Raw genomic sequence first — 26,042 nt, forward strand, 5'->3', positions numbered from 1 at the left:
TTTTTGGTGTTGGGGAACAGCACTGCCATACTAGCCTAACTGACTACTGGCCTTGAATTATAGTACACTATGAAAGAAAGACCCTTTTGAAAGATGTGATATTAACTGGATATCCAAATTCTCTTAGCATCCTCTCCAACAACAAATGTTGAGAATCTATGCTTTGGTACATGTCACTGGAAAAACAGCTCTTTATAATCAAAACTGACAAACTGCTTTAATAACAGCATCACAGTAATCCACAGAGGTTTGTTTTACAGCACATGCCACACTTTTTTTTATCTTGACCTCTCCTTCTAGTACAACCAGAAAAAGTACATTCCAATACTGTCTTCATTCTCCAGATCAAGGGTTCTCAAAGTCGGTCCTGGGGGCCCACTGTGGCTTCAGGTTTTTGCTTCAACCAGATTCATGATTAGAGACAACTGATAACACTGATCAATTAATTAGCTGATTTTTTTATCTTCTCTTACTCTACATTAAGAAAGCACAGACGCATGATTTTTACATTTATAAGACATATATAGATATATATATAAGAAATATTCCCATTTTTGCTATAGATTAAAGTGCTTAACTCACTTTTGTTGCTTTCATTATATTTTGCCCTTTCTCTGTGTAGTTTGCTCCCTTCATTTTATCTTAATAATGACGATTAAAAACGAGCAAAGCAGACACCCAGGCAAATGACATTGAATCATTAAAGGCTGCAACTACTTTAGCGTCAGACCCATTAATCAGAAAACAATGGATTAATTAAACAATTAGAACACCTGGAAAAACAGATTGAACATCAAGATGAAAATATTATTAAAAAGAAAAAAAAAATACATTATTCCGGTATAACCACTTAGTACATTTTAGATTTTTTTTTTTTTTTTACTAAACTTAGTTTTCTAATTTCTATATTGTTCCCAAACACAGAATCTGGGAAATAACAGTTCACTTAATTAGCCCAGGAGTCCAATTAAAAACAGAAGCTGGTTAGAACAAAAACCTGCAGCCAGAGAGGGTCCCCAGGACTGACTTTGAGAACTCCAGGTCTAGATCAACTACACTGGACGCACTAGTTTAAGGTGCAGGTGGTAATCTACAATTTGCCAGCAGACCATTAAATGCTTATATTATGTTCTTTGTTTAAAAGTTACATGCATATTGAGTAAACATAAAATAAATATTTGGACAAAAAATAGACAGGAAAGTATGTGACACTGCTGGAACAGTGCAAACTAGAAGTACTTTTACTTGTTAGCTTGCAAACTTGAAGTTTAGCTTTGCCCAGCTGAAGGTCACTGCAAGGTGAAGTATGAATCTGGCCATGTTAAAATAAAGTTCCATAACCTCATATCAAAAAGATAAAAATACATATTCTTTGCATGTATGCATTGACAAAAGATATTCAGCATCACATATTTCCTTTTATAGATAGGTTGATTGAAATGAAACATTAATCTGAACCAAGAGTCAAACTGTGTTTTACAGATTTGCTTGCTTATTAACATTATCTGTGTGACAAAATTGCATAAAATACTTTGTTCTTTAAACACACAGTTCCCACAATGTTTAACTCATCTGAGTAAACTTTTTACATCAGAAGTTTATTTCTGCAAACACAAAGTATTTCTTACACAAATTTTGAAATAGAGCAAGTTAAAAAAGCTTTTTAGCGGCATAAACAAATTAGTGAAAGCTCACTGCATGAAGACTTTACTATCAGATTTCAGTGACACGGTGTGCTAAGCAAATAATATAAAATAAAACAAGTGAATATTTAGACTCTTTTTGAATAGCTTGCCTGGTAGCTCATCAAGCACAGCACATATTGATTAAGGTTTGTCTATTATAACAACATCCCTCAGGCTGTGTAAGCTTCTCAAGTATGTTGCACCTGAAAGACTATTTCTTGTGTGTTATTCAGATTAGTTTTTTTCATTACAACTAGCCTCTGCTCATGAGCATGTGCTTCTAGCTAAACACTAGACAGCCTAATGAATTAGAAACACCGATGTGCTTACCATACTCAGAATACCCAATGGCAGTAATAATAGGTACAGCCACCATTACCAGTCCTGAAGCACTCCACAAGTACTTCATCAAGAACTGCTCCAGCATGACATACCACAGCCTCTTCAAAAGGATCAGGTTGATCTGTGAAGCTAGTGCTTGGTAACATCGCTGCAACTGTGACATCTCAATCTAGTGAGAAAAAAATAAGCAAATATTTGTGACTGCTGATCATTCTAGATAATTTCACTATCAATTTGTTTATATAGTAATGGCACTAAGTACTTGCACAGGTGTTCAATAATAAAGCAATGACAAAAATATTAGAATAATACATTGTTTACATACAGGAACTCACAAGTTAAGCTAAACATATAGTTAAAACTGAAAAATTTTCAATTTCAATTAATATAAGTCATGAAAATACAAACCCTTTAACATTATGATTATTATGGCCTGACGACAGCAGAGGAGAGCAAAAGCTTCACTCAACAGGATTTGGAAAATACATCCTTGGTAGGGGTTGTCCGTGATCAGTTTTAATAGATAAAGTCACACCTAGGCCCATAGGCCCTTGCACACCCCTGGGCATTCGACAATATTATTTGCACATCCTGTGCATGAAATACTTTTTTTTGGATTTCAAGACCCTCAGTATCTCTGGTCACATGCAAGATATTGAAGAAAGAAATAGAATAAGCCTGTATCAGTTTATAATGACCGTCACTCTCATATTTTATGCAAAAGACAAACAGACAAGAATTTCAACATGAAAATCTAATTAACAGCAGTAATGAGGTAATGTTAGACTAAAGTAACGAGTCTTTAGCCGTGATTTAAATAGTGAAATACTAGCAGTGAGCTCATTGCATAACTTTGGCACCCTACAGCTAAAAGCTCAACTCCACCCCCACGCTGTTCTAGTAATTCTTGTTGTTCTTGTATTCTTTAATAGCCAAGAACCTCAAGATCCTAATATAAACTCTGGTATATGCATTGATAAGTTCGTGTAAGTAAGAAGGGTCTAGGCTATTTAAAGATATATACTTAAAAAGTTAAAATTTAAATTTGTAAATTTAAAATCATCCCTGAACTGAAATGGAAACTACATATAAGACATAAAAATGAAAGTTATATGGTTGTACCTCTAGGAATTATCCTTGAAACAGCATTTTAAATTAACTGAAAAAATGATCTGAACAGCCAGTGAACAATGTATTGCAGTAAATAATTATACTATGCAAGCCTTCATGGATTAACTTCATTATATACTCCACACTTTGAAAATAACAGCAGGTTTTATATATTGTTGTAATTTGAAAGGTAAAAGACAGACTAGTATCAAATTTAACATCTAAATTGCATGCTGACTCAGTAAAAATAATGTTTAGGTCTACAGAATGAGAAAGGCAAGGACCCTTTGTGGTCTATATTATTCCCAGCAACTGATAACATTCCTGTTTTATGTATTCAAAGTCAAGTAGTTATCTCTCATCCAATCATTAACGTGTTGGCAAAATTATCTAAGGATACAACAGAATAAATGTCATTAAGTCTGGAAAAAAGCTCTTGCTGAGCATCATATGAATATGAATTTTTAAACATACTGTATCTTCCAATGACAGCATGTAAAATGAAACAATAACAGTCTTAGTACTGAGCTTTAAAGGACACTATTTCTAACTTCAGAACACAATAATAGAGTATTATCATCACATTTCTGTACATATTATTACATATGGAAAATGACTTGCCTGGTTTAGAGCACAATGTCATTTTCTAGCTTGTGGAACAGAAAAGAGTCATCAGTTGTGTCAAAGGCTACACTGAAGGTTTACAACATAACTGTAGCATTTCCTTTATCACAAAACGTTAAAATGTCAATCACAATACAAGCCAGTACTGTTTTTATGTGGTGATTAACACAACAGTCACAATGAAACTCTTCAAACAGCTTGTACTGTGTACAGCTGATGGAACACTAAATTACTTTGAGTAGTAGAACATGTCAGACTTAACTACGTCGACTTAAGGATTTTTTTGGTTTGAAGATATTGGATTACACGACTAACTACTGCAGGAGGAAGACACATTATATATTTTTCTCACGACTTGGCAGCACCCCTTAGCATTACCCAAGTATTGCACATTTGCTGCATTCTGAAAGCCAATCAACATGTGGACAGGGACAGTGACTGTGTCATTGTTTTCAGGCATAGTAAGTTCTGCCACAGTCTGAAACTGTCATTCTTTTTCCTCAGAGACATCGGACAGATGAGCATCTCCTTTGTTTGCACGGTCCAAAAAAACATTTTTCTTCTACCTTTGTGTTCACATTGTACGCATTTTATTTCCACCCGAGTGCCCATTGGTTGTCAACACTTTCACAAACAGAAGTCCACCGAATGACTTTAAACAAAATCAAATAATCGTTTGAAAGCTAACAATTGGTGCATTAGAAACTATGCCAGTCATTAACCATCTATTTAAATGTGAACAGTGAACCCTAGCAGAAAAGCAATTGAATATTTCCTTAATTGTATTGGTCTTGGGATTCAAGGACAAGTAGCAGATTTCATTACAAAAACTAAAGTTACAATTTTCTGTTCTAAAATTTTAATTCCTAGGACAGTATGCACAAGGAGAGATAGGATTTGACATTGCAATATAAAGCTTGTAAAATCACTTTGAAATCTGGGCCTTTAACTTATCAATTTTCCCATTAAAGAGATTAATAGAATGTTTGCTGTTAATGTTCCCAGGCATTTTGCATTACAGTTCCGACTTCCCATTTATAAAATGAAACAGTTCTAAAACAGTACAAGAGATGTGTATGTTGACAAAGTTTTTGCTGGTTCTAAAGTTGGTTACAACGCTGTGTGACTGAAATCCTAAATGAAAGAAGCTACCACAGTATTCTCCAGTGGCATGCCATACTCTATGTCGTAATATGTACTGGGCAGTCATTTGTGCTGCCAAAGGATAATGAAACTACATATACATCCTAGCACTGTCAGAACTATTTGCAGAAGAAGAAATATGAAGGAAAGTTGAAATGGATGGTGTTACATGATGTTGTTATATGCAGAAACACCTTACCATAACCCCATTAAGCTGATCTGGAATATAATGGATAGGAAAGTTAAGTTTAAACAGCCAACAACTGTGGGCATTTACTGTATATAACAGTTTTGGAATGGATGTTCAGAACAAAGCCTTCAGTCTTTAATTAATACAACATCCAGAGTTTGATCAGATGTAGGCACTGTAAAAGTTGACCATTTGTCATATCAGATAGCAGCTTTTGTTGTTTTTGTCAATTTTGAATGATTATGTTTAATATCTTTTCTATTTCTATTGGTTCTAATGTGATGTCATACTGTAACTATGTTGTCTTTAAATATTCTGTTGTTACATGTTCTTTGTGGGTGGAGCACCAATATGTGGTGCCATCCTGATATCACCACTCCCTGGGCCCTCCTTAAGGTTATTTAAACTGACTGAAAAATACATAGGAATGGGAATCATTGATTATTTATAGTGGCATTTATTTTGTATTTTATTGTATTTTCTGTCTTGGACTTGCTAACTTTTTTTCTGCTCTATTTAAGGATTCTGGTGTTTGTATTTAATATTGGGACTTTGCTTGCTTTGACTGCCTTTTAGGCAACTCCTTTGTGTCTCTTTTTGCTTTTTAAACCTGTCTTTCTTTTTTTGAGTTTTTTTTTAATAAATCTTTAATTTTTAAAGATTGTTTGCCCTTTAAATATAAGATTGATGATCCTTTTCTTTGTGGTGCTTTTGGTTATATTTTGAGACATTTAAGTTTATTTTGGAGGCTTTAAACCCTTTTGGGCCTGAGGCAGGCCAGTGCAGGTGGATTTAAACTAATCAAGATGAGGTTTCTTCCATACAGGCAAAGGAGGCCTGGCCTGGACAGTGAAGTATTTATGAAGAATATGGAAGATTCACACCATTTCTGCTCTGGTAGAAACTCCAGTCCTAACAATATTTTGTGGAGTCTAAGATTTAGCCTGTATATAGAAACTAGGGCTGTATGAAGCATTAAAGATCACATTGTCACATTGACATTTCAAAACATTGCCAAGTACTATACCATCACCTGTGCAGGGAAGCAAGGGGTCATGTACTTTTAAAAGTTCAGGATGCACTATAGCAAGAAAGTATGAGCACTCGGACTCTGTGAATGGTGCAGTGTCATAAATACACCTGCAACTCTTCCCATTCAAACTTTGTGTGCAAAGTGACGATTAGAACGCCTCTTGTCAGCCAAAGGGCATTCCTTTCACTGGTAAACTTTTTTATATATTAAACACTATTCTTCCTGTCTTAATGGGCTGAATTTAACTAGTCGCTTAATGGTATAGTTTCATGATTTTTACAAAAAGAAACAACTTCAATTTGATCGAATTGTTCCCTCAACACTAACACTAAAAGTAAAGGGTTAAAAGTAACCTGGTCCTGGGTAGCCTCCCAGGTCTATAGTCTATGTATGAGCCCTGTTACATATGCCTATAAACAAATTAGAATGACTGATCAAAAAAGACAAAAGTCATCTTTATTTACCAAGTTGTGCCGAAAATTAGAAATTCACAGCAGTGTGTGTAAGGAATAACTTGGTCAGTCCTCTATCACTATATTATTCTTTAGCTACTCCGTCCCTCTATCCACTCTAGAAAAAAAAAGGCCTTGATACATACCACAGGAATTTCACAAATGTCCTGCTTCGAATAACACTGAAAGCTTTCTTGTAAAAAAAAATAATAATAATAATAAATAAATAAACTCACTCAATTACCAATGGATGACATCCTTGAACATTGCCTTAGCCCTAATATACATACACAAATACACAGATTGTGCTTGTGAATCTGGTCAGAATGGAGGACTTACTATAACTGATCTGGACTAAGCATGAGAAGAATACCAATTGACTGTCCATTGTCTTTTGATGACTCTAAAACTGATACTGTAATCTTGTCCTATCCTACTTATTATTCTCGATTATCCTCCAAAATATAATGGATCATTTCTAAATGATTTGACTGAACTTCAAACTCATTTAAGTTCTCTTTCTCAGTTAGTTTTTGTAGGTGACTTTAACAAAGTACTGTAGTTGTTTTTCAATGTTTTAGTGCTTCTTCCTCTTAACTGTAAAAGTAAAATTTCTAACAGAAACCTTAAAATATACAGGATGTCCCTTTATCCTTTCTGGACCTGTTCTTTATGATTTTCTGTCTTGCCCATTTCCATACACATTAAATAGCCCTGTTGGTCACTATAACAGCCCTCTAGCCAGAACTACAACAACAACGACAACGTTTATTTATATAGCACATTTTCATACAAAGAATATAGCTCAAAGGGCTTTACATGATGAAGAAAGAGAAAAAAAGACAAAATAAATAAGAATTAAAATTAGGGAACATTAATTAACATAGAATAAATATAAGGTCCGATGGCCACAGAGGACAGAAAAAAAAAATCCAGACGGCTTGAGAAAAAAAAAAAATCTGCAGGGGTTCCAGACCACGATAAAACAGCTTCTTTAAAACATAGCAAGGACTCCTTTAAGACTTCAGCTCCATAGTATATTTCAACACGATGATCTAAGAAAGCTGCTGGTGGAAGTCTTCAGAGAGTGTCATGAGTGGCCTCACTGTGCATGCCCAGGGTTTCTCCAACCATTAAAAGGGCTTACAGAGATGCACTAACTGTAGCCAAGAATGTATACTAAGGCAGAATAATAGAAAGTGGCCATGACAACCCAAGGGTTTTGTTCTCTGTGATTAATAAAATTATTTCAACCTGCATCTGGCCCTATCACCTCTTCCACTAAACACTGTGAAATATTCCTTCATTTTTTCTGTGATAAAATTAAAAACATAAATAATTCAACAAATACAAGTTAATCCTCCATTTGTATTTCCCAAGTGTTCTCTCTCCATCCAGCTCCTTTCCAAAATTTTCACCACCTTCTTCTACATTTATTAATGACCTGCTTTGTAAAATGATGCCTACAACTTGTGTACAGAACCCTATCCTTATCACACTTGCCAAGCCCTGCCTTCATGCCATTAATACCAACTGTTATGGCAATAAAAAATACACTTTGTGACAATGGCTCTGTGCCACCTACTTTGAAAATTGCTTCAGTAACCCCCAAAGTTAAAAAACGCCTGCTCATGATGTTTTAATAATTTTTGACCTCTCTCTCATTAACCTTTTCTGTCTAAAGTTCTTCAGTGTGCTGTGTCCTCCCAACTCATTAGTTACTTAAGTTGTAATAAACTGAAGGACCCCTTTAAGTTTGAGTTCCAAGCATAGCTTGTATAGCTAATGATTTGCTTATGGCAGCAGACTCTGGGCAGACCAGCATATTAATTTTGTTTGACCTTAGTGCAGCAGTTGATATTGTCAAATATGATATTCTACTATCCAGAACTGAGAAAACTCTGGGAAGCTCTGGCATTTCTCCCAAATTGGTTAAGTCCTATCTGACTGACAGGAAAGAATTAGTCTTTGCAATAGCAGGCCCAGCTCAGTGCCAGTCACATAAGGAGTCCCTCAAGGCTCTGTCCTCGTTCCTCTGCTGTTCTGTATCTACAAGCTTGCCCTTGGCCATATTATTTGTAGCTTTGGAAAAGGTTATCATTTTTATGTAGAAGATACTCAGATCCATTTCAGTGTTAAAAGTGAAAGTTCCTCAAGAGTTTTTTTTTTCACCTCACAACTTGCTTCAGAGAAATTAAATCCTGCATGGAACATAACCTTTTAAAATTAAACTTCAAAATTAAAGTCATATTAGCACTAAAGCTCAGTTAAAAAAAATAAGATCCTTCTCAGTCACTCTTGATGATGACATCATCAGAGCTTCTTCTATCATGAGGAATGTTGGTGTCATTTTTGATTCTTCCTAATCGTACTCTACCCACATAAAGCACATTAACGAAACTTTTTTTTATTTCCACCTCCATAAAGATCCTGTGTTCGCTCATTTCTCTCCTTTTGTGGTTCTGACAAATTTGTCCATGATTTTATTACATCCCACACTGACTACTGTAACTACCTCCTGGCAGGTACAACTTCTAATCTGTTATCACAGCTCCAGCTGTTTCAAAACTCTGCTGCAAGAGTCCTTACACAGAATCAAAACAGCAAGCACACAACATCCATCCTGCTACATCTTCACTGTCTACCTGTGTCTAATAGGGGAATGAATATAAAATTCTACTACTAATATATAAACCTTTAAATGGCCTTATACTGGGCTACATCAGTAACTTCCTCCATTACAATGTTCCTGTTTGCCCACTAAGGTCCACTGACCCTGGCAATCTTGTTGTGCCATAAACTAACCTGTGCTCTATTGGTGAAAAAGCCTTCAAGGTCTTTTGTGCCCAGGCTTTGGAATGACTTACCTAAAAATATGTGTTTAGCTGACTCAATTCATTTAAAAAAAAAAAAAACACCTAAAAACTAATTTGTTCACAAGGATATTTAATGTACCCTGATATTCTGACCCTTATTTCAGTTTACCCTCCCTGTCCAAGTGCTCAGGATTATTTGCATTTGAATCACCAATTATTTTATTTGTTCAAGGTTTCTTGTAGTATTTTGTATATTTTTCATTCTGGTTTATGGTCTCTTAGTCTAATTCTATGACTTTTGTTTCCTGTACAGTATTTATGTTTATTTAGTGTTTTATATGGATATTATTTGTTAATAATTCTGCATATTACCCTACTGTTCATTTTAAATTTCTGTAAAGTTCTTTAAACATGACAGGAGTGCTTTATAAATAAAATGCAGCATTATTATTATTATTATTATTATTAAATATGGCCTAAAACAAGATCAGATTTTTACACAAATCCTAAAACTACTAAAGAGAACCCAATTAAACAAAAGACGCAAAACCATACTTGTTCATTTATTTTTTGAGGAAAATGACCCAATGTTACGCATTTGCAAAAGTATGTAACTGATAATCGGAGAGGTTCGATATAAAGAGAAACTTAGAGCCGGGTGTTTTAATCAATGGGATAACAATCAGGTTTGAGTGTGAGTGGCCCTGTCCTATTTAAAGAACATAAATCTGGGTCTTCACTATCAAACTCTTAACTTCACCTCACAGGTTTATGGAAGTGTGACAGTCCTCGATCACAGGAGATTTCTGAGGAGCTCAGGAAAAAAAAAAAGATGTTAATGTTCACTAGTCTGGAAAAGGTTAAAAAACATTTCTAAAGAGTTTGGACATGCAGGCAGGCAGGTTGTGTACACTTGGAGGAGATTCAGTACCATTGTTACTCTTCCCAGGAGTAGCTGGCCAACAAAGATCACTCCAAGGGAATGTAATATTCCGGGAGATCATAAAGAACCCCATAGTAACATCTAAGGATCTAAATGCCTCTCTCGTATCATGAATTCCCACTCTGGGGAACACTGAACAACAATGATGTAAAAAGGTTCAGTCAAAGAAGCCCATCAACATCTCTGAGCTGAAGCAGTTCAGGAAGGCAATATTGGTTGAAATTCCATCAAGCCAATGAGCAGAGTAGATCAAAGGTTACTGGAAACGTTTACTGAAGTTATTTCTGCACAAGAGGGTCACGCCATTTACTGAAAGCAAAGAATCACATTTTTTTAAAAACACAAACATGTAACATTAGATTATTTTTCTCAATAAATAAATGAACAAGTATAATGTTTTTGTGTCATTAATTTAATTAGGTTCTCTCTAGTTTTAGGACTTACGATTTTAAGCCATATTTATGTAGCAACAGAGAAATTTCTAAAGGATTCACAAACTTTCTAGCACTGCAGTAAAGAGTATAAATATTAAATAAACAGATTTTATATATACAGTCATAGATATGCATGTACATACACTACACAACAATAAAAAAAAAAAACACACATACAAATTACAATAAGATTTCACACAAGTACTTCCACAGACTAAACTGCCCTTGTGATGTCTTAGAAACTTAAAGGTAAACTCTGCAAAGGAAAACCTTTGAAGGGGTGATACTGCTAGCATGTAGGCTGAGGAAAACATATTGTCCTGCTTGAAGATAAATACTAAGAGATAGTAGGATGTGCATCCTTCCTGAGTTACATATGAAGTTTCAGGTATGTGTCCACAGGTATTAACAAGAGCAGGAAATATGTTTGGAAATGGTCACCCCTGATATTTGCAAATCAAAACATCAAGCAGGAATCCACAAAGGAAGGCTGGCTTTAGGTCTTGGAGCACCACTTCATTGTCAGCCACATACAGTTAGGTCCATAAATATTTGGAAAGAGACAACTTTTTTTTTAATTTTGGTTCTGTACATTACCACAATGGATTTTAAATGAAACAACTCAGATGCAGTTGAAGTGCAGACTTTGAGCTTTAATTCAGTGGGTTGAACAAAAAGATTGCATAAAAGTGTGAGGCAACTAAAGCATTTTTAACACAATCCCTTCATTTCAGGAGCTCAAAAGTAATTGGACAATTGACTCAAAGGCTATTTCATGGGCAGGTGTGGGCAAGTCCACCGTTATGTCATTATCAATTAAGCAGATAAAAGGCCTGGAGTTGATTTGAGGTGTGGTGCTTGCATGTAGAAGATTTTGCTGTGTACAGACAACATGCGGTCAAAGGACCATGCAGGTGAAAGAAGCCATCCTTAAGCTGCGAAAACAGAAAAAAACCCATCTGAGAAATTACTACAATATTACGAGTGGCAAAATCTACAGTTTGGTACATCCTGAGAAAGAAAGCAAGCACTGGTGAACTCAGCAACGCAAAAAGACCTGGACGTCCATGGAAGACACAGAATCATTTCCGTGGTGAAGAGAAACCCCTTCACAACAGCCAACCAAGTGAACAACACTCTCCAGGGGGTAGGCGTATCGATATCCAAGTCTACCATAAAGAGAAGACTGCATGAAAGTAAATACAGAGGGTGCACTGCAAGGTGAAAGCCACTCATAAGCCTCAAGAATAGAAAGGCTAGAATGGATTTTGCTAAAGAACATCTAAAAAAGCCAGCACAGTTCTGGAAAACATTCTTTGGACAGATGAAACCAAGATCAACCTCTAATTTAGGTGCTCATAATTGGCAGATTCATGTCTAAAATACAGCACTGCAAGTACACTGCCTTTAAATGTAAAAAATATATTGGTATATCCTAAAGACAAAGAAGCTCACATACTGCAGTTGCAAATTTCTAAAATCTTATACACAGTACACTCCATTCTTTAAATTGATAGATTAAATCAAAAGCAAACCTAAGTTAATAAATAGGATCAGTTTTAAAGCAAGAGTAGTTAATGAAATTATTTTACCACAAAGACAAGTATATTTTATCTTGCCAAAATGTGTTTTAAAGATGCTGACAACTTTCTCACACTTGAGGTTGTGCCTGGTATTTCTTTTTCAGAAGTCACTCACTGGAAAAAGAGAAGGTAGACTTGATTTTTAATAAAAAATTGTTAATTATCTCCAAAATGTCTAAGTGAATTTTTTCAGGTCCTGATGCTAGACATCAAAATCAAAACAAAGCAAAAAACGTACTTATCCTTATCTTACTCAAACTCAGTTCATATTTAAACTTTGGATACGCTATGTTGATGACACATTCGTCATATTAAAAATTGACCAGCTGAATGATTACCACGACCACATCAACGCAATATTCCCTGCAATCCAGTTCACTATGGAAAATTAAATAATGCATCGATTTCCTGGATATCTCCATTGAAAGAGGTAACGACGCCACCCTGATTACAGATGTTTATCGTAAGAAATGTTATGCAGACAGAATATTACACTTTGTTAGCAATCACCTATCATTGCATAAACTGAGCTGTATTAAGACACTGTTCAGAAGAGTTCACACCCATTGTAATACCAAGAAGGCTAAAAAGCATTAAAGATGCTATTTTTTCCAACTATTCACATGAAATTGCTACTCAAAAACATTCATCAAACAATGCTTATATAGGAGACCCCAGCAAAAAATTGACTCTAACCTGACCCCCCCATCCCACCTGGCACACACTTCCTTATAATCAATCACAGGTATCAGAAGATACAGCACATATATATCCTTTCCAAATCAGACATCAAAATAGCACACAATCCTGCAACACACTGCGCATAGTCCTTTTTAATGCTAAAAGCAGGAATTGGCAGCAGGCACGGAACGTGGTTAACGGCATACCATGTGGTTCATGCTCACAATATGTATACGAGACCAACACAATGTTGTCAGAAGAAAGGATCCACAGTCTCTGATTTATACACATACAAGTTCAACCGGAAACACATTTAAATGGGACTCAGTGCATGTAAAATTCAAAGCCAATACTAAAAGTCCCAGAGTACTGGCTGAATCGTGGCTATTTCATGGTTTTATGTCCAAAGCCTTAATGAATGTAAAGAGGACCAATATGAATGGAAAGACACTCTTTTTAAAACCATTATTTTGAACAAACCTCCTTTTATGATGTAAGCCACACAAACACAAAGTTATGCCTTTATATGTTCTGCCTTTAGATGTAATAAGATATGAAGCTTTCCAACTTGATTAACCCCATGAGGGGTTTTCCTCATTTTAATTCTCTACCATTATTAAAAAAAGAATTTGTGCAGTATGCTGGAATCACACAGATCTCAGCTTCACCAGTAGAAGGCATTAAGGACATGCCAATAAGCACTGTTTTCATTATTAAAAGGCCAGCTGTAATTCATTAGATGCAGCAGTTCTTTCATTCCCCCAGTGGAAGGGATATTTCATCAATGCAAATGCACAAAAAAAAAATATAACTCAGTAGATTCCTACAAATGCACTACAGCTAGGAGTTATGCTTGTGTTTAGACTCTGTTCCTGCTTCTACAAAATAAGTAAACTAACAAAAAAACAGTGAGAAAAAGGAATAGCCTTCTTTGTAACTCACTGGAACAAAAACCTCTTTATACTAAAAAAAAAGCTTGTAACTGCTTTGTTCTGTAAGATATAGTTTTCGTTGGGGAGGAGTTTAGTTTGCAGTTTGTGCTCCTGTTGACCAGTCTGACTAAAGCTACATTCTTCACATGTTTAAGATCTATATCATGCATAGCTGTACCAAAAGGTGTACTGTAGGTAGTCATTCAATGTGGCATACCTATTTAATGTTATGTGAAAGTCAATGAATCTTTACTTGCATAAAAAGTACTGCATTTAAACATCATGTTATGTTTTATCTAACAGCAGAGAGTCAAATGGGCCTTGCTCCGATTTGCCCACTGTTAAAATGTTCAAGGACAGAGCGGTCTGAACTTTACACTGTCATCAAAATATATTTTGATAAGATAAACAGTTCATACTCTGTGTCTTTGCACTGCAGAATGTACACAGGAAGACAACACCAGTGTATAAACCACAGGCAGCAAAAGCACTTTTCTCAGTTACTCTGTGTGAGGTTTTAGGATCAACACATGCTACAGAAAAATAAAACTGTAAACAAATAGTCCAGTATGACATTTTTAAAACAGCATGAAAACATTGAGAAAAGTCTAAATATATTTATCATTAAGTGAAAAGACAAATCATCTTGATTACCATTTTTGATTGTATCAACTGAAATATGTCCACATTTCTCAGTGAAGGCAATTTCAACAACTAGAGTTACCAATTTTAGTATTTTTTAGGTGATTTGCCAATGCCTGCTCTACCATAGTTTCTTAGAATCATGATGCCACCATAAGCAATATTAAGTATTCATAAAAATATGGTTTTACAATACCCATTTCACTTAACCCAGAGTGTAGCATTTGATCTTAATATGGCTCAATACTTCACCTCTTATTTTTGTTTTTAAATCCCTTACCTATTACCCTACTTATCAGTTCTTAATCATTGTATATTTTATAGGACAAAAATCACAGTAATTAGATTTTACAATATTCAAATATGGGGTGCCCATCTAGGTAGCATTGTGCAAAAAGTGGAACTCAATTTTGACAGTTACAAACCAATACTGAATAGGGCATGCTAAAAGCCCATTGGTAAATACATTTTTAACTCTCATTACAATGATCCAATCTGCTTTACTATACATTACTTCTGATGCGTATATAGTATTCTTTGTGTACAGTTCGATGACCATGATACAGTTTATGTTGATATGATGATATGGTGAAGTACAAGTTCAATGAGCAAATATTTTAACTAGAAACCTTGATTCAAAGAAGAAAGCTCAACATCCGTCCAATGTCAAAGCCACAGGATAATGTTTGGTTGTCACTTTCTTATGAATATCATAGGTTCAGACATGAGCTACTCCTTTTATTCCCTTTGATGTCTGCATGTCAGCTAGCTGCTGCTTATCTGATAGTAATTTATTTTTGTATACATCTGTTGCTGTTAATTTTTCAAAGGTAAAACTAAATTTTAAGAATGTTTAAAGCTAAACAGTTTGGACATAAGTTTTCTATTAAGATTATGTTATTATAAGAATATCATAATCAGTAAATGTTTGATTCCAAAAAATTTAAATAAAATACTTTCTTTAATGCTAATTTTGCTCAATTGTGTTGCAAATGAGTTGCAGTTTTAATAGTGCGTACAATGATAGTCAAAAGAACTGATTTTAACATTTTAAAATTACTTCAATACTAATTTTTCATGGATTCTACAGCCTACATTATAAATGCATTTCCAGTTTGCCATGGCAAGAGCTGCAGCCCCAATTTAACCCACTCAAAGGTTTTAATGGCAACTTCAGCAGCTTTGGAGCCTTCACTAGCACACTTAATTAACAATGAAGGCAGCCGGTGTAGCTTCTCAAATTACTTTGGTGTTGTGCCCAATGAGGAAGGAAAATTGCAAGATAACACGCAAACCTGTACGCACATTACCAAGTAATGGGGTAACATAATCAGTTTAGTCAAACACTTAAAGGCAGCAATGGTCGTGGCCCATATGGAATCCTAGGTGGGGGAGTCTCCCTCGGTGTGTAGGTAACTTACCCAAACTGCCCTAGGCAGCCACCAACGTCATCTAATGGGTTGACCGGCTCTGCTTAAAGGACTGTCACTCAGGTTAATACACAATGAATTCTAAAGGGTATCTTATTTCTAAATTAAGGACGCATTAATAAGTATGAACCTGTAAACCGTTGTGCTTGAAGCAGGTTTGTTGCATGAATTATTTTTCTACAGGCTAAAACATTTTTTGTTGTCAGTTAAATTTCTGATACATTAATACAGGGGTCTGCAATTATTTTTAACCTGTGGAAAAGTTTTAGTCTGTGCTGTTCATTTAGGGGCAACATTCTTTAGCATTGGGGCTCCTTCACTCCCTGAATTTTCAACTGTCGCTATGAAATGTGGTTCTGTAGTGCCTTACTTTCTTTTATTACATGCGATTACAAAATTACATTTCATCACATAATGTAAGGCGCTATAACTTTTCAGTGCTTAACTGCATAAACAATGGCGTGACTTCTCAGTGATCTCATAAACTTCCAGCTCTGATTCAGTACATGTATTAAGTATGTCAGGGCTCATTTACAGCCCAACAAAAGCACACCTCATGGAAAGTACATTGACATTCTAATTTATCTTGCAAAAAATCTGGAAGTTATGAAGACATTGTAGTTTATTTACATTTACAAATGTAATGTGCACTGTTTGCATTTATGCAAAGCCTTTAAATGTGTCAGTAGCCTGTCTGTGTGTTACTTTTCTAAACAATTGTTTACAAAAGATCACATCAATGTTCTTTTTATTTAAATGTTTAACGTTTATTTTAAATGTTATGTATATTGTTTACAATACATTGACATTTAATGTTTGTAACATAATTCATTGTACTGCCTAAGTAACAGCATTTGTTTTCATAAATGTAAAGAGTTTAATGCATACAGAATAACAATTTATTTAAATGAGGTTTTTATTGAATTGCATAATATATTGTATTGGATGGTGAAAATGGGGTCAAAGTTCAATACTTTTCTATCTTGACAACGTTAATGCATGCATTGTTGTTTAACATAATTACGGGAGCTTAGGTCAGTATTGAGTTTAAACCCTAATTCTGGATGAGTCCATTATCGCAGGTAAAAGAAAATGTCTTATCACTTATATCAGACACATAGAAAACAACACAAAAAAGGATTTAACAGGTACTGTATTTAGAAATAACAGAAAGAAAGAACAGACTATTCTCTTTTAAAAATTATTAATCAGTTATCATTTCCAGATTTATGAATGCAAATCTAATCTCAGAAAAGCAAAGTGTTAGAAAAAGCTAATTTGAAACATCTTGTTATAAAAGTTGCTTTAAATAGATGTAGTATCCTGAAAACTACCACTGCTTACAGGTTCATGCGCCACTGATATTATTAGGTTTAAATATTTATTGTAGATCAGGGGCATCCAACTCCGGTCCTGGTGGGTGGCTAATTAACTTTCGTTTTAATTGCCCTGTTTTTTTAAGGATTCAGTCCTCTGAGTTGATTCATTTATTCATTAAATGGCAGCCAAATAGAAATGAGATGTGAAACGAGCCAACAAATGACCAGCTAAATAGGAATGTCAAACTCCACCCAATTTAACACCAACCAGTTTCTTAATTAGAAGCCAATTCTTGCTGTTAATTAAAGTCGTTATTGAATATCATGACTTGTTGCTGCTCTCCTTCTGCCACAGCAGACTGTTGATTTTCTGTGTTTTCTAAGATAAGATGTTTTGGTGACCTGAGCAGACAAACACAACCAAGACATTAACCTTTCTTTATTTTGAAGTTAGCTGGTCATGTTGTAGCGTGTTTTGTGTCTGATTATTGTTTGGCTGCTCATTAAGGAAAAAAAACAACTAAGAGGTCTGAGTCACATCAATTAATGCTAAACCAAAACACCTGTAATTTAGATGGTATTGATTAACCATTTGTTTTAAAATACCGTAAATACTCGCGTTTAAGTTCTCCTGTGAATAAGTCGGGGCTTGATTTTACCATATAATTTCTGGTATTTTATAATGTCAGTCGTATAAGTCGAATGTGGAAAACTCACTCTATTGGTCCAAGAGATTATGATATGCTAACGCCCACCTGAGAGAGTAACCACAGAGCACACTGCCTTTTTTTCTATGTATTGTGCCTACATGACCACACTGTAATACCTGCACTATTCCGAACCGACGTTTGCACTGATTTGTGTTTTTTGTATCTCACACCCTCATACACCTTTATCGTAAGAGCATCCCTTATCTCTGATGGAGTGTTCGATCAGAAGAAAATATGAAGCTGATTTTAAATTAAAAGAAATTGGTAACTTCCCTGCTGCAACAAAATTCGATGTGTCTGAGAAACTGATGCGAGATTTGAGGAAAAAAAATTAAATTAAGTGTTGCATTTTTGAATGGGCATATAACTCTGGGTCTGATTTTCTGATTGATTTTTCGGGTTTCAAGACATGACTTATGCACGAGTATATATGGTAATAAAAATAAATATGTAAAGTCAGCAAATACACATATTAAGGTAAATTAAGAAACCAACAATGATCATCCATCAGCCTTTCAAAACACTGAATGAGCTCACCTTTGGTTGTCACATGTGGAGAATTCCCATCATTAACAATAAAATTTTGGTGCAAATCAATTTGAAACCAACTTTTCCTGGTATAGATAATTGTGTACCCTCAAAAAACTCTTAAATGTCACCCTATAAACATTTGATAGTAATTTTAAACTGACAGTTATTAAAAAAAAGCAAGCTTTATTAAGTGACTACTCCTCTCTAACAGTTAATTCAAGAGAGGCATTTGTTTCCTTGGGCCATCTAATTTTCTAAAATACTTTCAAAAATAATCTGGGCCTTAGCATTTAAATTGGCAGCTGATTCTGGAAAAGATTTATATAAGGATATTATATTATATTGATAACTGTTTATTCCACCTTTGCAGTGGCACCAATTTCAATGTATTTAGGGATGGCCTTTTCATTTAGCAAATATTCAATTCATCTCACTCCCCAACATGATCATAGAAATGACACATACTGTACAAAACGTTTTGCTCATTTGAAACGTAGGGTGAACATTTCCTCCTGTAATGTGTAATAATTCTGAACATGTCTAAAAAGAGCAGTAGCTGCTTTCTCAGCAGGTAGCAAGTGCTTCGTTTGACAGTGATATCATTTTTGATGCATGACTGGTCCACTAAACAGACAGAACAGTATATTTAACTAGAACGTATCCAATTAAATGAAACATACTGTCCTAATGTGACACTGAGTATATAGTTTATTTATAGTCATAGGCATACTGCACTATTCTGACCAAGCATTTAAAAAAATGCTTAAAAAAATGCCTAATATCAAAAACAGCCTAATCATGAAAGTAAAGACAACCACCACAAAGTGTTGAAGCACCCCAATTTTCGTCCAACCCCTTCTATTATTTTAAATTCAAAGAAGCATTGTAATAGATAAATCTACAAGACAAAGTCATATAATATGCCCTTTGTTCCGAAAAATACAATATCAATAACACTGACTACTGACAACAAATACTTATGTACAGAAAAAAAACATTTTTAAACAATTAAAAGCTTCAAAAAAGAGTCATCCTTTGTTTAGACTACTTTAATAAAAACTGTTAAAATGCATCTTTTCATTTGCCCTGGACTGTGAAAAGTGGCTTTTGTATTTTTTTATTGCCTATCAAGTGTGTGTTTTAACTGTGTCAAGTGCAAAAAAAAATCAGGACTTCAATAATAATTTAAAAGAATCCGTTACCCAAAATTCCCAGACCCAGCACAATTATAAGGGAGTACAGTATTAACCTCCTTGGTGTTAACGCCCAGCATGACTCTGCCTCATTCTATGTAAATATGGTTAAGCTCGAGTCAGACTGTAACTGATATGCAATGATCCTCTTTACAGTTTTAAGCTCGAATAATTCTCAGGACAATTTTCTGCTGCTATCTAGTGGAGAAAATAACATCATGCCAAAAAAATTATGAATATTTGTATGCTTTCTGCTACTTTTGGTAATTCATCAATGTTCGTGAGTTAAGCGGAGCCTTCTAACAAAAGCACAAAAGCAAACAAAAAGCCATAAAACAAATTTTAGAACAAACTGAGACTGAACCATTGCTCAAAATGAGAAACAGTAATGATGTCGAAAACTGGTCATCAGATGTTGACACAGACAGTGAAACTAACACCATTTCACTAGATTCAGACCTGCCAAGTTTCCACAATGTTCATGTTTGGTGTCAAACTCCACATACAGTGTGACCAGGCTAACATCTGTACTAAGCGTCAACGATGATAATCTGTGGTTCACCATGTTTTCTTTCTTTCTCTCTCTTTTTTAACCTATCCAGATTATAAAAAATGAACGTACAGGAACTAATTGAAAATTATTAGCAAAATAAAATTAAAAGTACATTCTTGCTTTATAGATGAAGAGGAGTATAGTATAGCTCTGTTTTATTTTGTTTTTTTAATCAGAAATTTTGCTACTACTTAATAACCTATTGTATATAATCAATTATTATAACTTCTGTTTCTACATTGTGCAACTTGCATATTAAAACAAACTTCTTACAACTACAGAGGTCACAGTAACAGGGTACTAAACAGTATTTCAAGGGAACCACTGGTTGCTAACAAACCAAAAGCAAAGCCTCAAGGACAGAAAAACAAATTAATTCCAAAGTTTAAAAAAATACTTTTATTGTATTATAAAAATATTTTTGCTTTACTAAACCAAATTATATGGACTAGTTTGGCAAGAAGATTTAATGCAGAAACTATGAAGCACATTTTCTTAATTGAGGATTTAATTATACACAGTCATTGACTTACAAATAAGAAATTTGTTGAAACAACAAACAACAGCCACAGCAGTAAGAAGCAAGACCATCAAGTGTCATTTAATACAAATGAGGAGATAAGCAGCAAAGGGATGAAAATATTATTTATGCAAGTGAAAATACTTTGTCAGAATACAGGCAATTCAAATTCATACAAAAACAATCATCAATACATAGACAACTTAAAGGCAACAGTAATCATTATTCACCAACAGATCAAAAACAACCAATTTAACACAAGCACACTTAAGGCTATTTAGTAAAACATTGTCTTATAAAAAAGATGTTACAATCATATATCTCATAGACTGTGGATAAGTACCTTTGCTGAACTCTGGTCATCCTGGTCTTGTCCGACTGGAGTCATTAATAGGATGAAGAATAGTGAATAAAGTGGAAGTGTGGTGGGATTGGGTTTTCCCAAACAAGTTCAGTAATTATTAAAATACTACATAAATAATACAATAAGCTAATAATCTGGACTAGAGTGCTTCTATGAAATATGCTTCAAACGCCTAACATTTCCTTAATGAAGCACTTTACCTTATCAGTGTGTATTTTGCACCTTATAAAATTACACTCTATAATAGAAAAAACAGCTGGATGTGAAGTGAAGATGAAGTTAAGTATGACAATTGCTACTGGAACAAAACACCTTTTGGTTCTTATTACTACAACGAATATTTTCTTTTCATTTCTAAACCACTGTGACTTGATGAATAAGGCACTCCCAACATTTTATCTGAGAGAGAATATTTACCTGATGGCCACCATAGAAAGCAATCTCCTCCGAATTGGCGATGATACGGGAATGCGTGTATCTCAGGTCACCCTTCCGTCTGGCTTCTTCTGCTACTAGTTTGCCAAACTTGGGAGAAAAAGCACGCAATACTTTAGCTGTCAAGAAGACCACAAGTCCAGCAATAGCAGAAGGCCAAGTAGTGTTGGCACCCTTGGACTTGGCTGTCTTGAGCAGAGTGTAACTTGTCATCATGACATCCAAGATGGGCTTTGTCAAGTTGGAGTAAAGATGCGCTACTGAGGCTGCAAACATGACGATGTCTTCAGTCAGGGACTGATCTGGGTTGGCTAAGCGGCCATCCATGTTGCTAACCCTGTAATAAGTCTGGTTGCTGAAATAGAGCTTATATGCATGCCGGACCAGTCTAGTTCTGAAAGACAAAGACAGTTGCCCCTCCAGGTAGCGAATTGCAGAGTTCACAAAAGTAGCAGGGATTGCAATAAGGAGCCATTTGGTTAACTCCAACACAAAGGCTCGTGGGTCCTTTTTCACAATTGTCTTCACTATTTTACCATCTAAATGTGCAACATAAATGGAAAGAAACGTCCGTGAGATAAGGGCTACTGAGTGTAAACCCAGCAAGCCAAATTCTTTGCAGAAAAACCTGGGGAACAAAATCTTTAGCAAATGCCACAAACGTTCCAGAAATTCCTTGTTGACACTCGGAGAGCGGGTTTTTGTTCCTGATGCAGTTTGCAGAGCACCATTAGTTTGAGAAGAAAGAACTCTCTGCCCAGTCAAGCCCGACAGGTGACGGTATACAACGGGGTAAAGCTTCTTGACACCATAAGCAGCAGTAAGTAAAACCACAGCTTTTTTGAGGACGGATGTCTTCCTGAATTTTGCAGGCAGTTCTTGATTTAGCAGAGCAGCCATCGCCCCAGTACCGGGGGATGGAAATTTACTAGTACCAGACAACATCAGGGAGAAACAACTTGACTTATAAGTGTCCTCTTACACTCTCCCTTTTCCTATGAAGTGCAGAGATACACTGGCAATTCAAAAAGTACAGATTAGTTGTCAGTTCTTCAAAATATTACGATGTGTAAGAAAAGTGACTACTCTTACAACCATTGCTTTTACTGTCTTAATAAAAAAAAACTATTACTGAAAACAGTTGCCTTTCCTGTTTTTGGATTAAGTGGATTTGAGAATGTTGTGTTATTTACGAAAATTCACAAAAGCCTGCAGAAACCGATGGTGAGTAGGCGTCCAGAATTCTTATTGCAGCTTCAAAGAATGACAAGGTATGGGAGACATAAAGATGGATGTGCGGGAATGTGGCAAAGAGAAAAAGACGCGTGTATTAAAGTCATATATTCGTTTTGAATACACCACCTTCAAATTCAAAGAGTCTGTATCAGATTCAGTAACTAGAAGTGAACAATAAACGCTTAAACTCTTCCTTCACGTTTTCCATACGACTATTTAAAACTTTCATAATAAAAATGTGACTTAGCTGAAAGTTGTACAAAACCGGCATCGACGCTGAGCAACTAGGGCAGAGTTGACCTCAAGTCCTTCTGTATGCAAACTTCCCATTTCCTTTTAACGAATATTTGTATTTTGATTTTCTTCTGTTCAGCTTCTTCTTCTCTTCGCACCTGACAGATGTCCACTTTGCTGACCTCCTGTGTCTGTAAAGCGCTCTTGACAGTCCTAACAGGGGCAGCGACCCGCAGCTAGGAAGTCCTCCTCATTCCCACAATGCACTCGCCAGGAGTTTGCCTACAGCAGATTGTTTAAACGTCTAGGCGGCGAGAACGAATTCGGGTGAATAGTGAGCTGCGGAAAGGTAGTTCGGAGAGATAAAACTTAAGAAAATTAGTTTAGTAATGAACTGAGGAGAGGTTTGTGTTAAGTAAACGGCAACAAAAATCGTAAGCGTTAAATGGAAGACTTAAAGGTATTTGCAAAAGCATACTTATTGGGGAATTGTGCAAAACGACGAGATTGAAGTATTATTACGTTATGTCAGTTGGCAATATAAAGGATTCCCTCATCCATAAGTGAACAGTTTCTGGCATTAATGAAGTCGGTATCAAAACTGCATCGAATGCTCTTTACCTCTGGTATCGATCTAATGTAATTACAGGTGGTGGAACTGCAAAATAATGTGGTCATCTCAGATTTCACGGAGACGTATGTAATATTAGCTCATAGTCACTGGGACTCTTTTATCGGTAGTAGATGACATCTACATGCACACCACAATGAAAACGTTGAATCAGTGGTTATTGGGTCATTACATAAGTAACAAATGTCACCTCTCACCGACTGCTTTCTAACTCGAATAATTGACGCGTGTCGCGTGATCCACCCGAGCGTTTCCTGGTAGATGGAAGCATTTCCTGCAGTACCTTACGCACCTCTCATGGTGTTTGGCAATGCGACCTTGCCTGTTGGATTTGAAAAAGATCACTGTAGAACAACGTGTTTTTATGCGTGAACTCGCATATTGAGACGTCAGAGCAACATAAAAGGTTAAAGGACAATACAGTACAATTTCTCTTAGTATTGGGTGAATGAAAGCATTAAAATACGTATACTCATCTTATTTTTCAAAGATTGTATTCTACAAAGATGGTAATAAAATAACCACACTTTTACTTCAAACTTCCTCAACAATGTAAACCACTAATATAGGTAAAGTGTTTTATCACATGGCCTACTCTTGCTGTTCTTCTAAGCCTCCTGGAACCTTCCCAATGGACTCTTCAGCCTTTATACAAATACAGTATTGTCTTATCTTTTGCAGTAGGTTATTATAATCCAAACTTTTCCAGTTATCATATGTAGAGCCAAATGCAAAGCTTTCTAGTTGAGAGTTGTACCCCCAATAACATGTAAATTTAATAGTTTGAGTATCTGGCCAATCAGTATTTAATGAAAGCTGTATTAGTGCTTCAAGTTTTAACCATTTTATCTTTGTGTCATTATATTGTATATATATAAAAAATTCATTTATACATAACATAATGGGTGAAACTTATCATGGGTAGTGAGACCATGGGTTTAAAACATTATTCTGGCCTCACCTAACTATTCTGAGAACCACAGGAAAAACTAGTTTTAGTGTCGTGGTTTCGGAGTACCCTAGACTTGAATAGCCAGTATTCCCAGAGCAGACAATGAGAGTATGCAAAAAAGAAACTAAAAAAAACACAGATATTATGTGTAAATACAGTATATACATACATAGAAAGATGTGAGAGGCACTATCTGATAGATATATACTGGAAGAGAAAAAATATATATTTTAAAACATTGTGGAACCAAATAATTTATTTTCACAATATCAGGTATTTTCAGCATTGTGAAGGTAAAACTAAAAAAAGTTAAAATATGACAGCAAATTTAGTTGTTCACCAGTTTGTAGACTCTAGGCACTTTTCTCAAGTTACCAGTATACTTCAGCTGCTGTTCAATTTGTGTTACTGCCAACTCAGTAATTGTACAAGATTTGTATTGCCTCATTGCCAAATTACAGTTTTTCACAATTGCTAACACACTAAAATGACATGCATAGCACAATTATTCAAACTGACACACAGAGAGCAAAGCCTCTTCTCAAGTCTCTAAAACTTTAAACGTATTTCATGCTTTACACACATTTTGCAATTCAAAATGGCACTTTCTAAATGCACTGAACACGGTTCTCTGCATAAGACACAACAATCTGACATAAAGTCACATGTTTGCCATTACAACACGCTGCCATTCAAAAGGACAGAACATGAGCTAATTGGCCAATATATGTGCCACCTGGCCAAACACCTCAATGGTTAATTGTTACCACTTCAATCAGGAAGTAAGCACTATAAAAAGACCACAGGTGAGCACCTTTTTTTCAAGAACAATGGAAAACATTGCAGAGAGAGGAAGAGGGAAGGTGAGGATGAGAGGGGGAGGAAGGGTGAGAGTTAGGGGTAGAGCTGGTATAGGAGGACATGGGCGAAGAAGACAGCAACTGTCAAATGAAATCAGAGCAACCTTAGTTGATCATATCATCAACCATGGGCTGACAATGCAAGAGGCTGGATGTAGAGTGCAGCCCAACTTGAGCTGTTTTACTGTCGCCTCTGTCATCCGGACGTTTAGACTGGAGCACAGGTATGCAACCAAAAAGTCTTTCACACTGTGTAGTACACCCCATGTCATAGTGTATCAGTTGGGTGACACCTGTGTACTTCATGAATGGCTAATGTCATACACTAACTGTACAAGATTCCTATCCAATTTACTCTACTGTGGGGGAATCTTTAGGCTGCATTGTCCAAGCCCTATATTTTTGTTTTTGTAAAGGACTGAGAGACGCAACCATGGTGGAGGAAGGGGCGAAATGTTCACAGG

General features: G+C 35.6%; 1 protein-coding gene across 1 annotated transcript in view; it reads right to left on the bottom strand.

Moving 5' to 3' along the window:
* Positions 1-23,577, bottom strand: part of abcd1 (ATP-binding cassette, sub-family D (ALD), member 1) — a 72,114-nt gene extending 48,537 nt beyond the window's left edge. Inside the window, exons 1-2 of the mRNA XM_039773979.1 lie at positions 21,648-23,577; positions 2,016-2,196 (exon numbers count right to left, since the gene is read on the bottom strand). Coding sequence (XP_039629913.1) covers positions 2,016-2,196; positions 21,648-22,610 — 1,144 coding nt within the window. The 5' untranslated portion in view covers positions 22,611-23,577. The remainder of the gene's footprint in view (positions 1-2,015; positions 2,197-21,647) is intronic.
* Positions 23,578-26,042: the final 2,465 nt, after the last annotated feature.

The sequence above is a fragment of the Polypterus senegalus genome, chromosome 13 (genome assembly GCF_016835505.1).
Source record: "Polypterus senegalus isolate Bchr_013 chromosome 13, ASM1683550v1, whole genome shotgun sequence".
Classification (NCBI taxonomy): Eukaryota; Metazoa; Chordata; class Cladistia; order Polypteriformes; family Polypteridae; genus Polypterus; species Polypterus senegalus.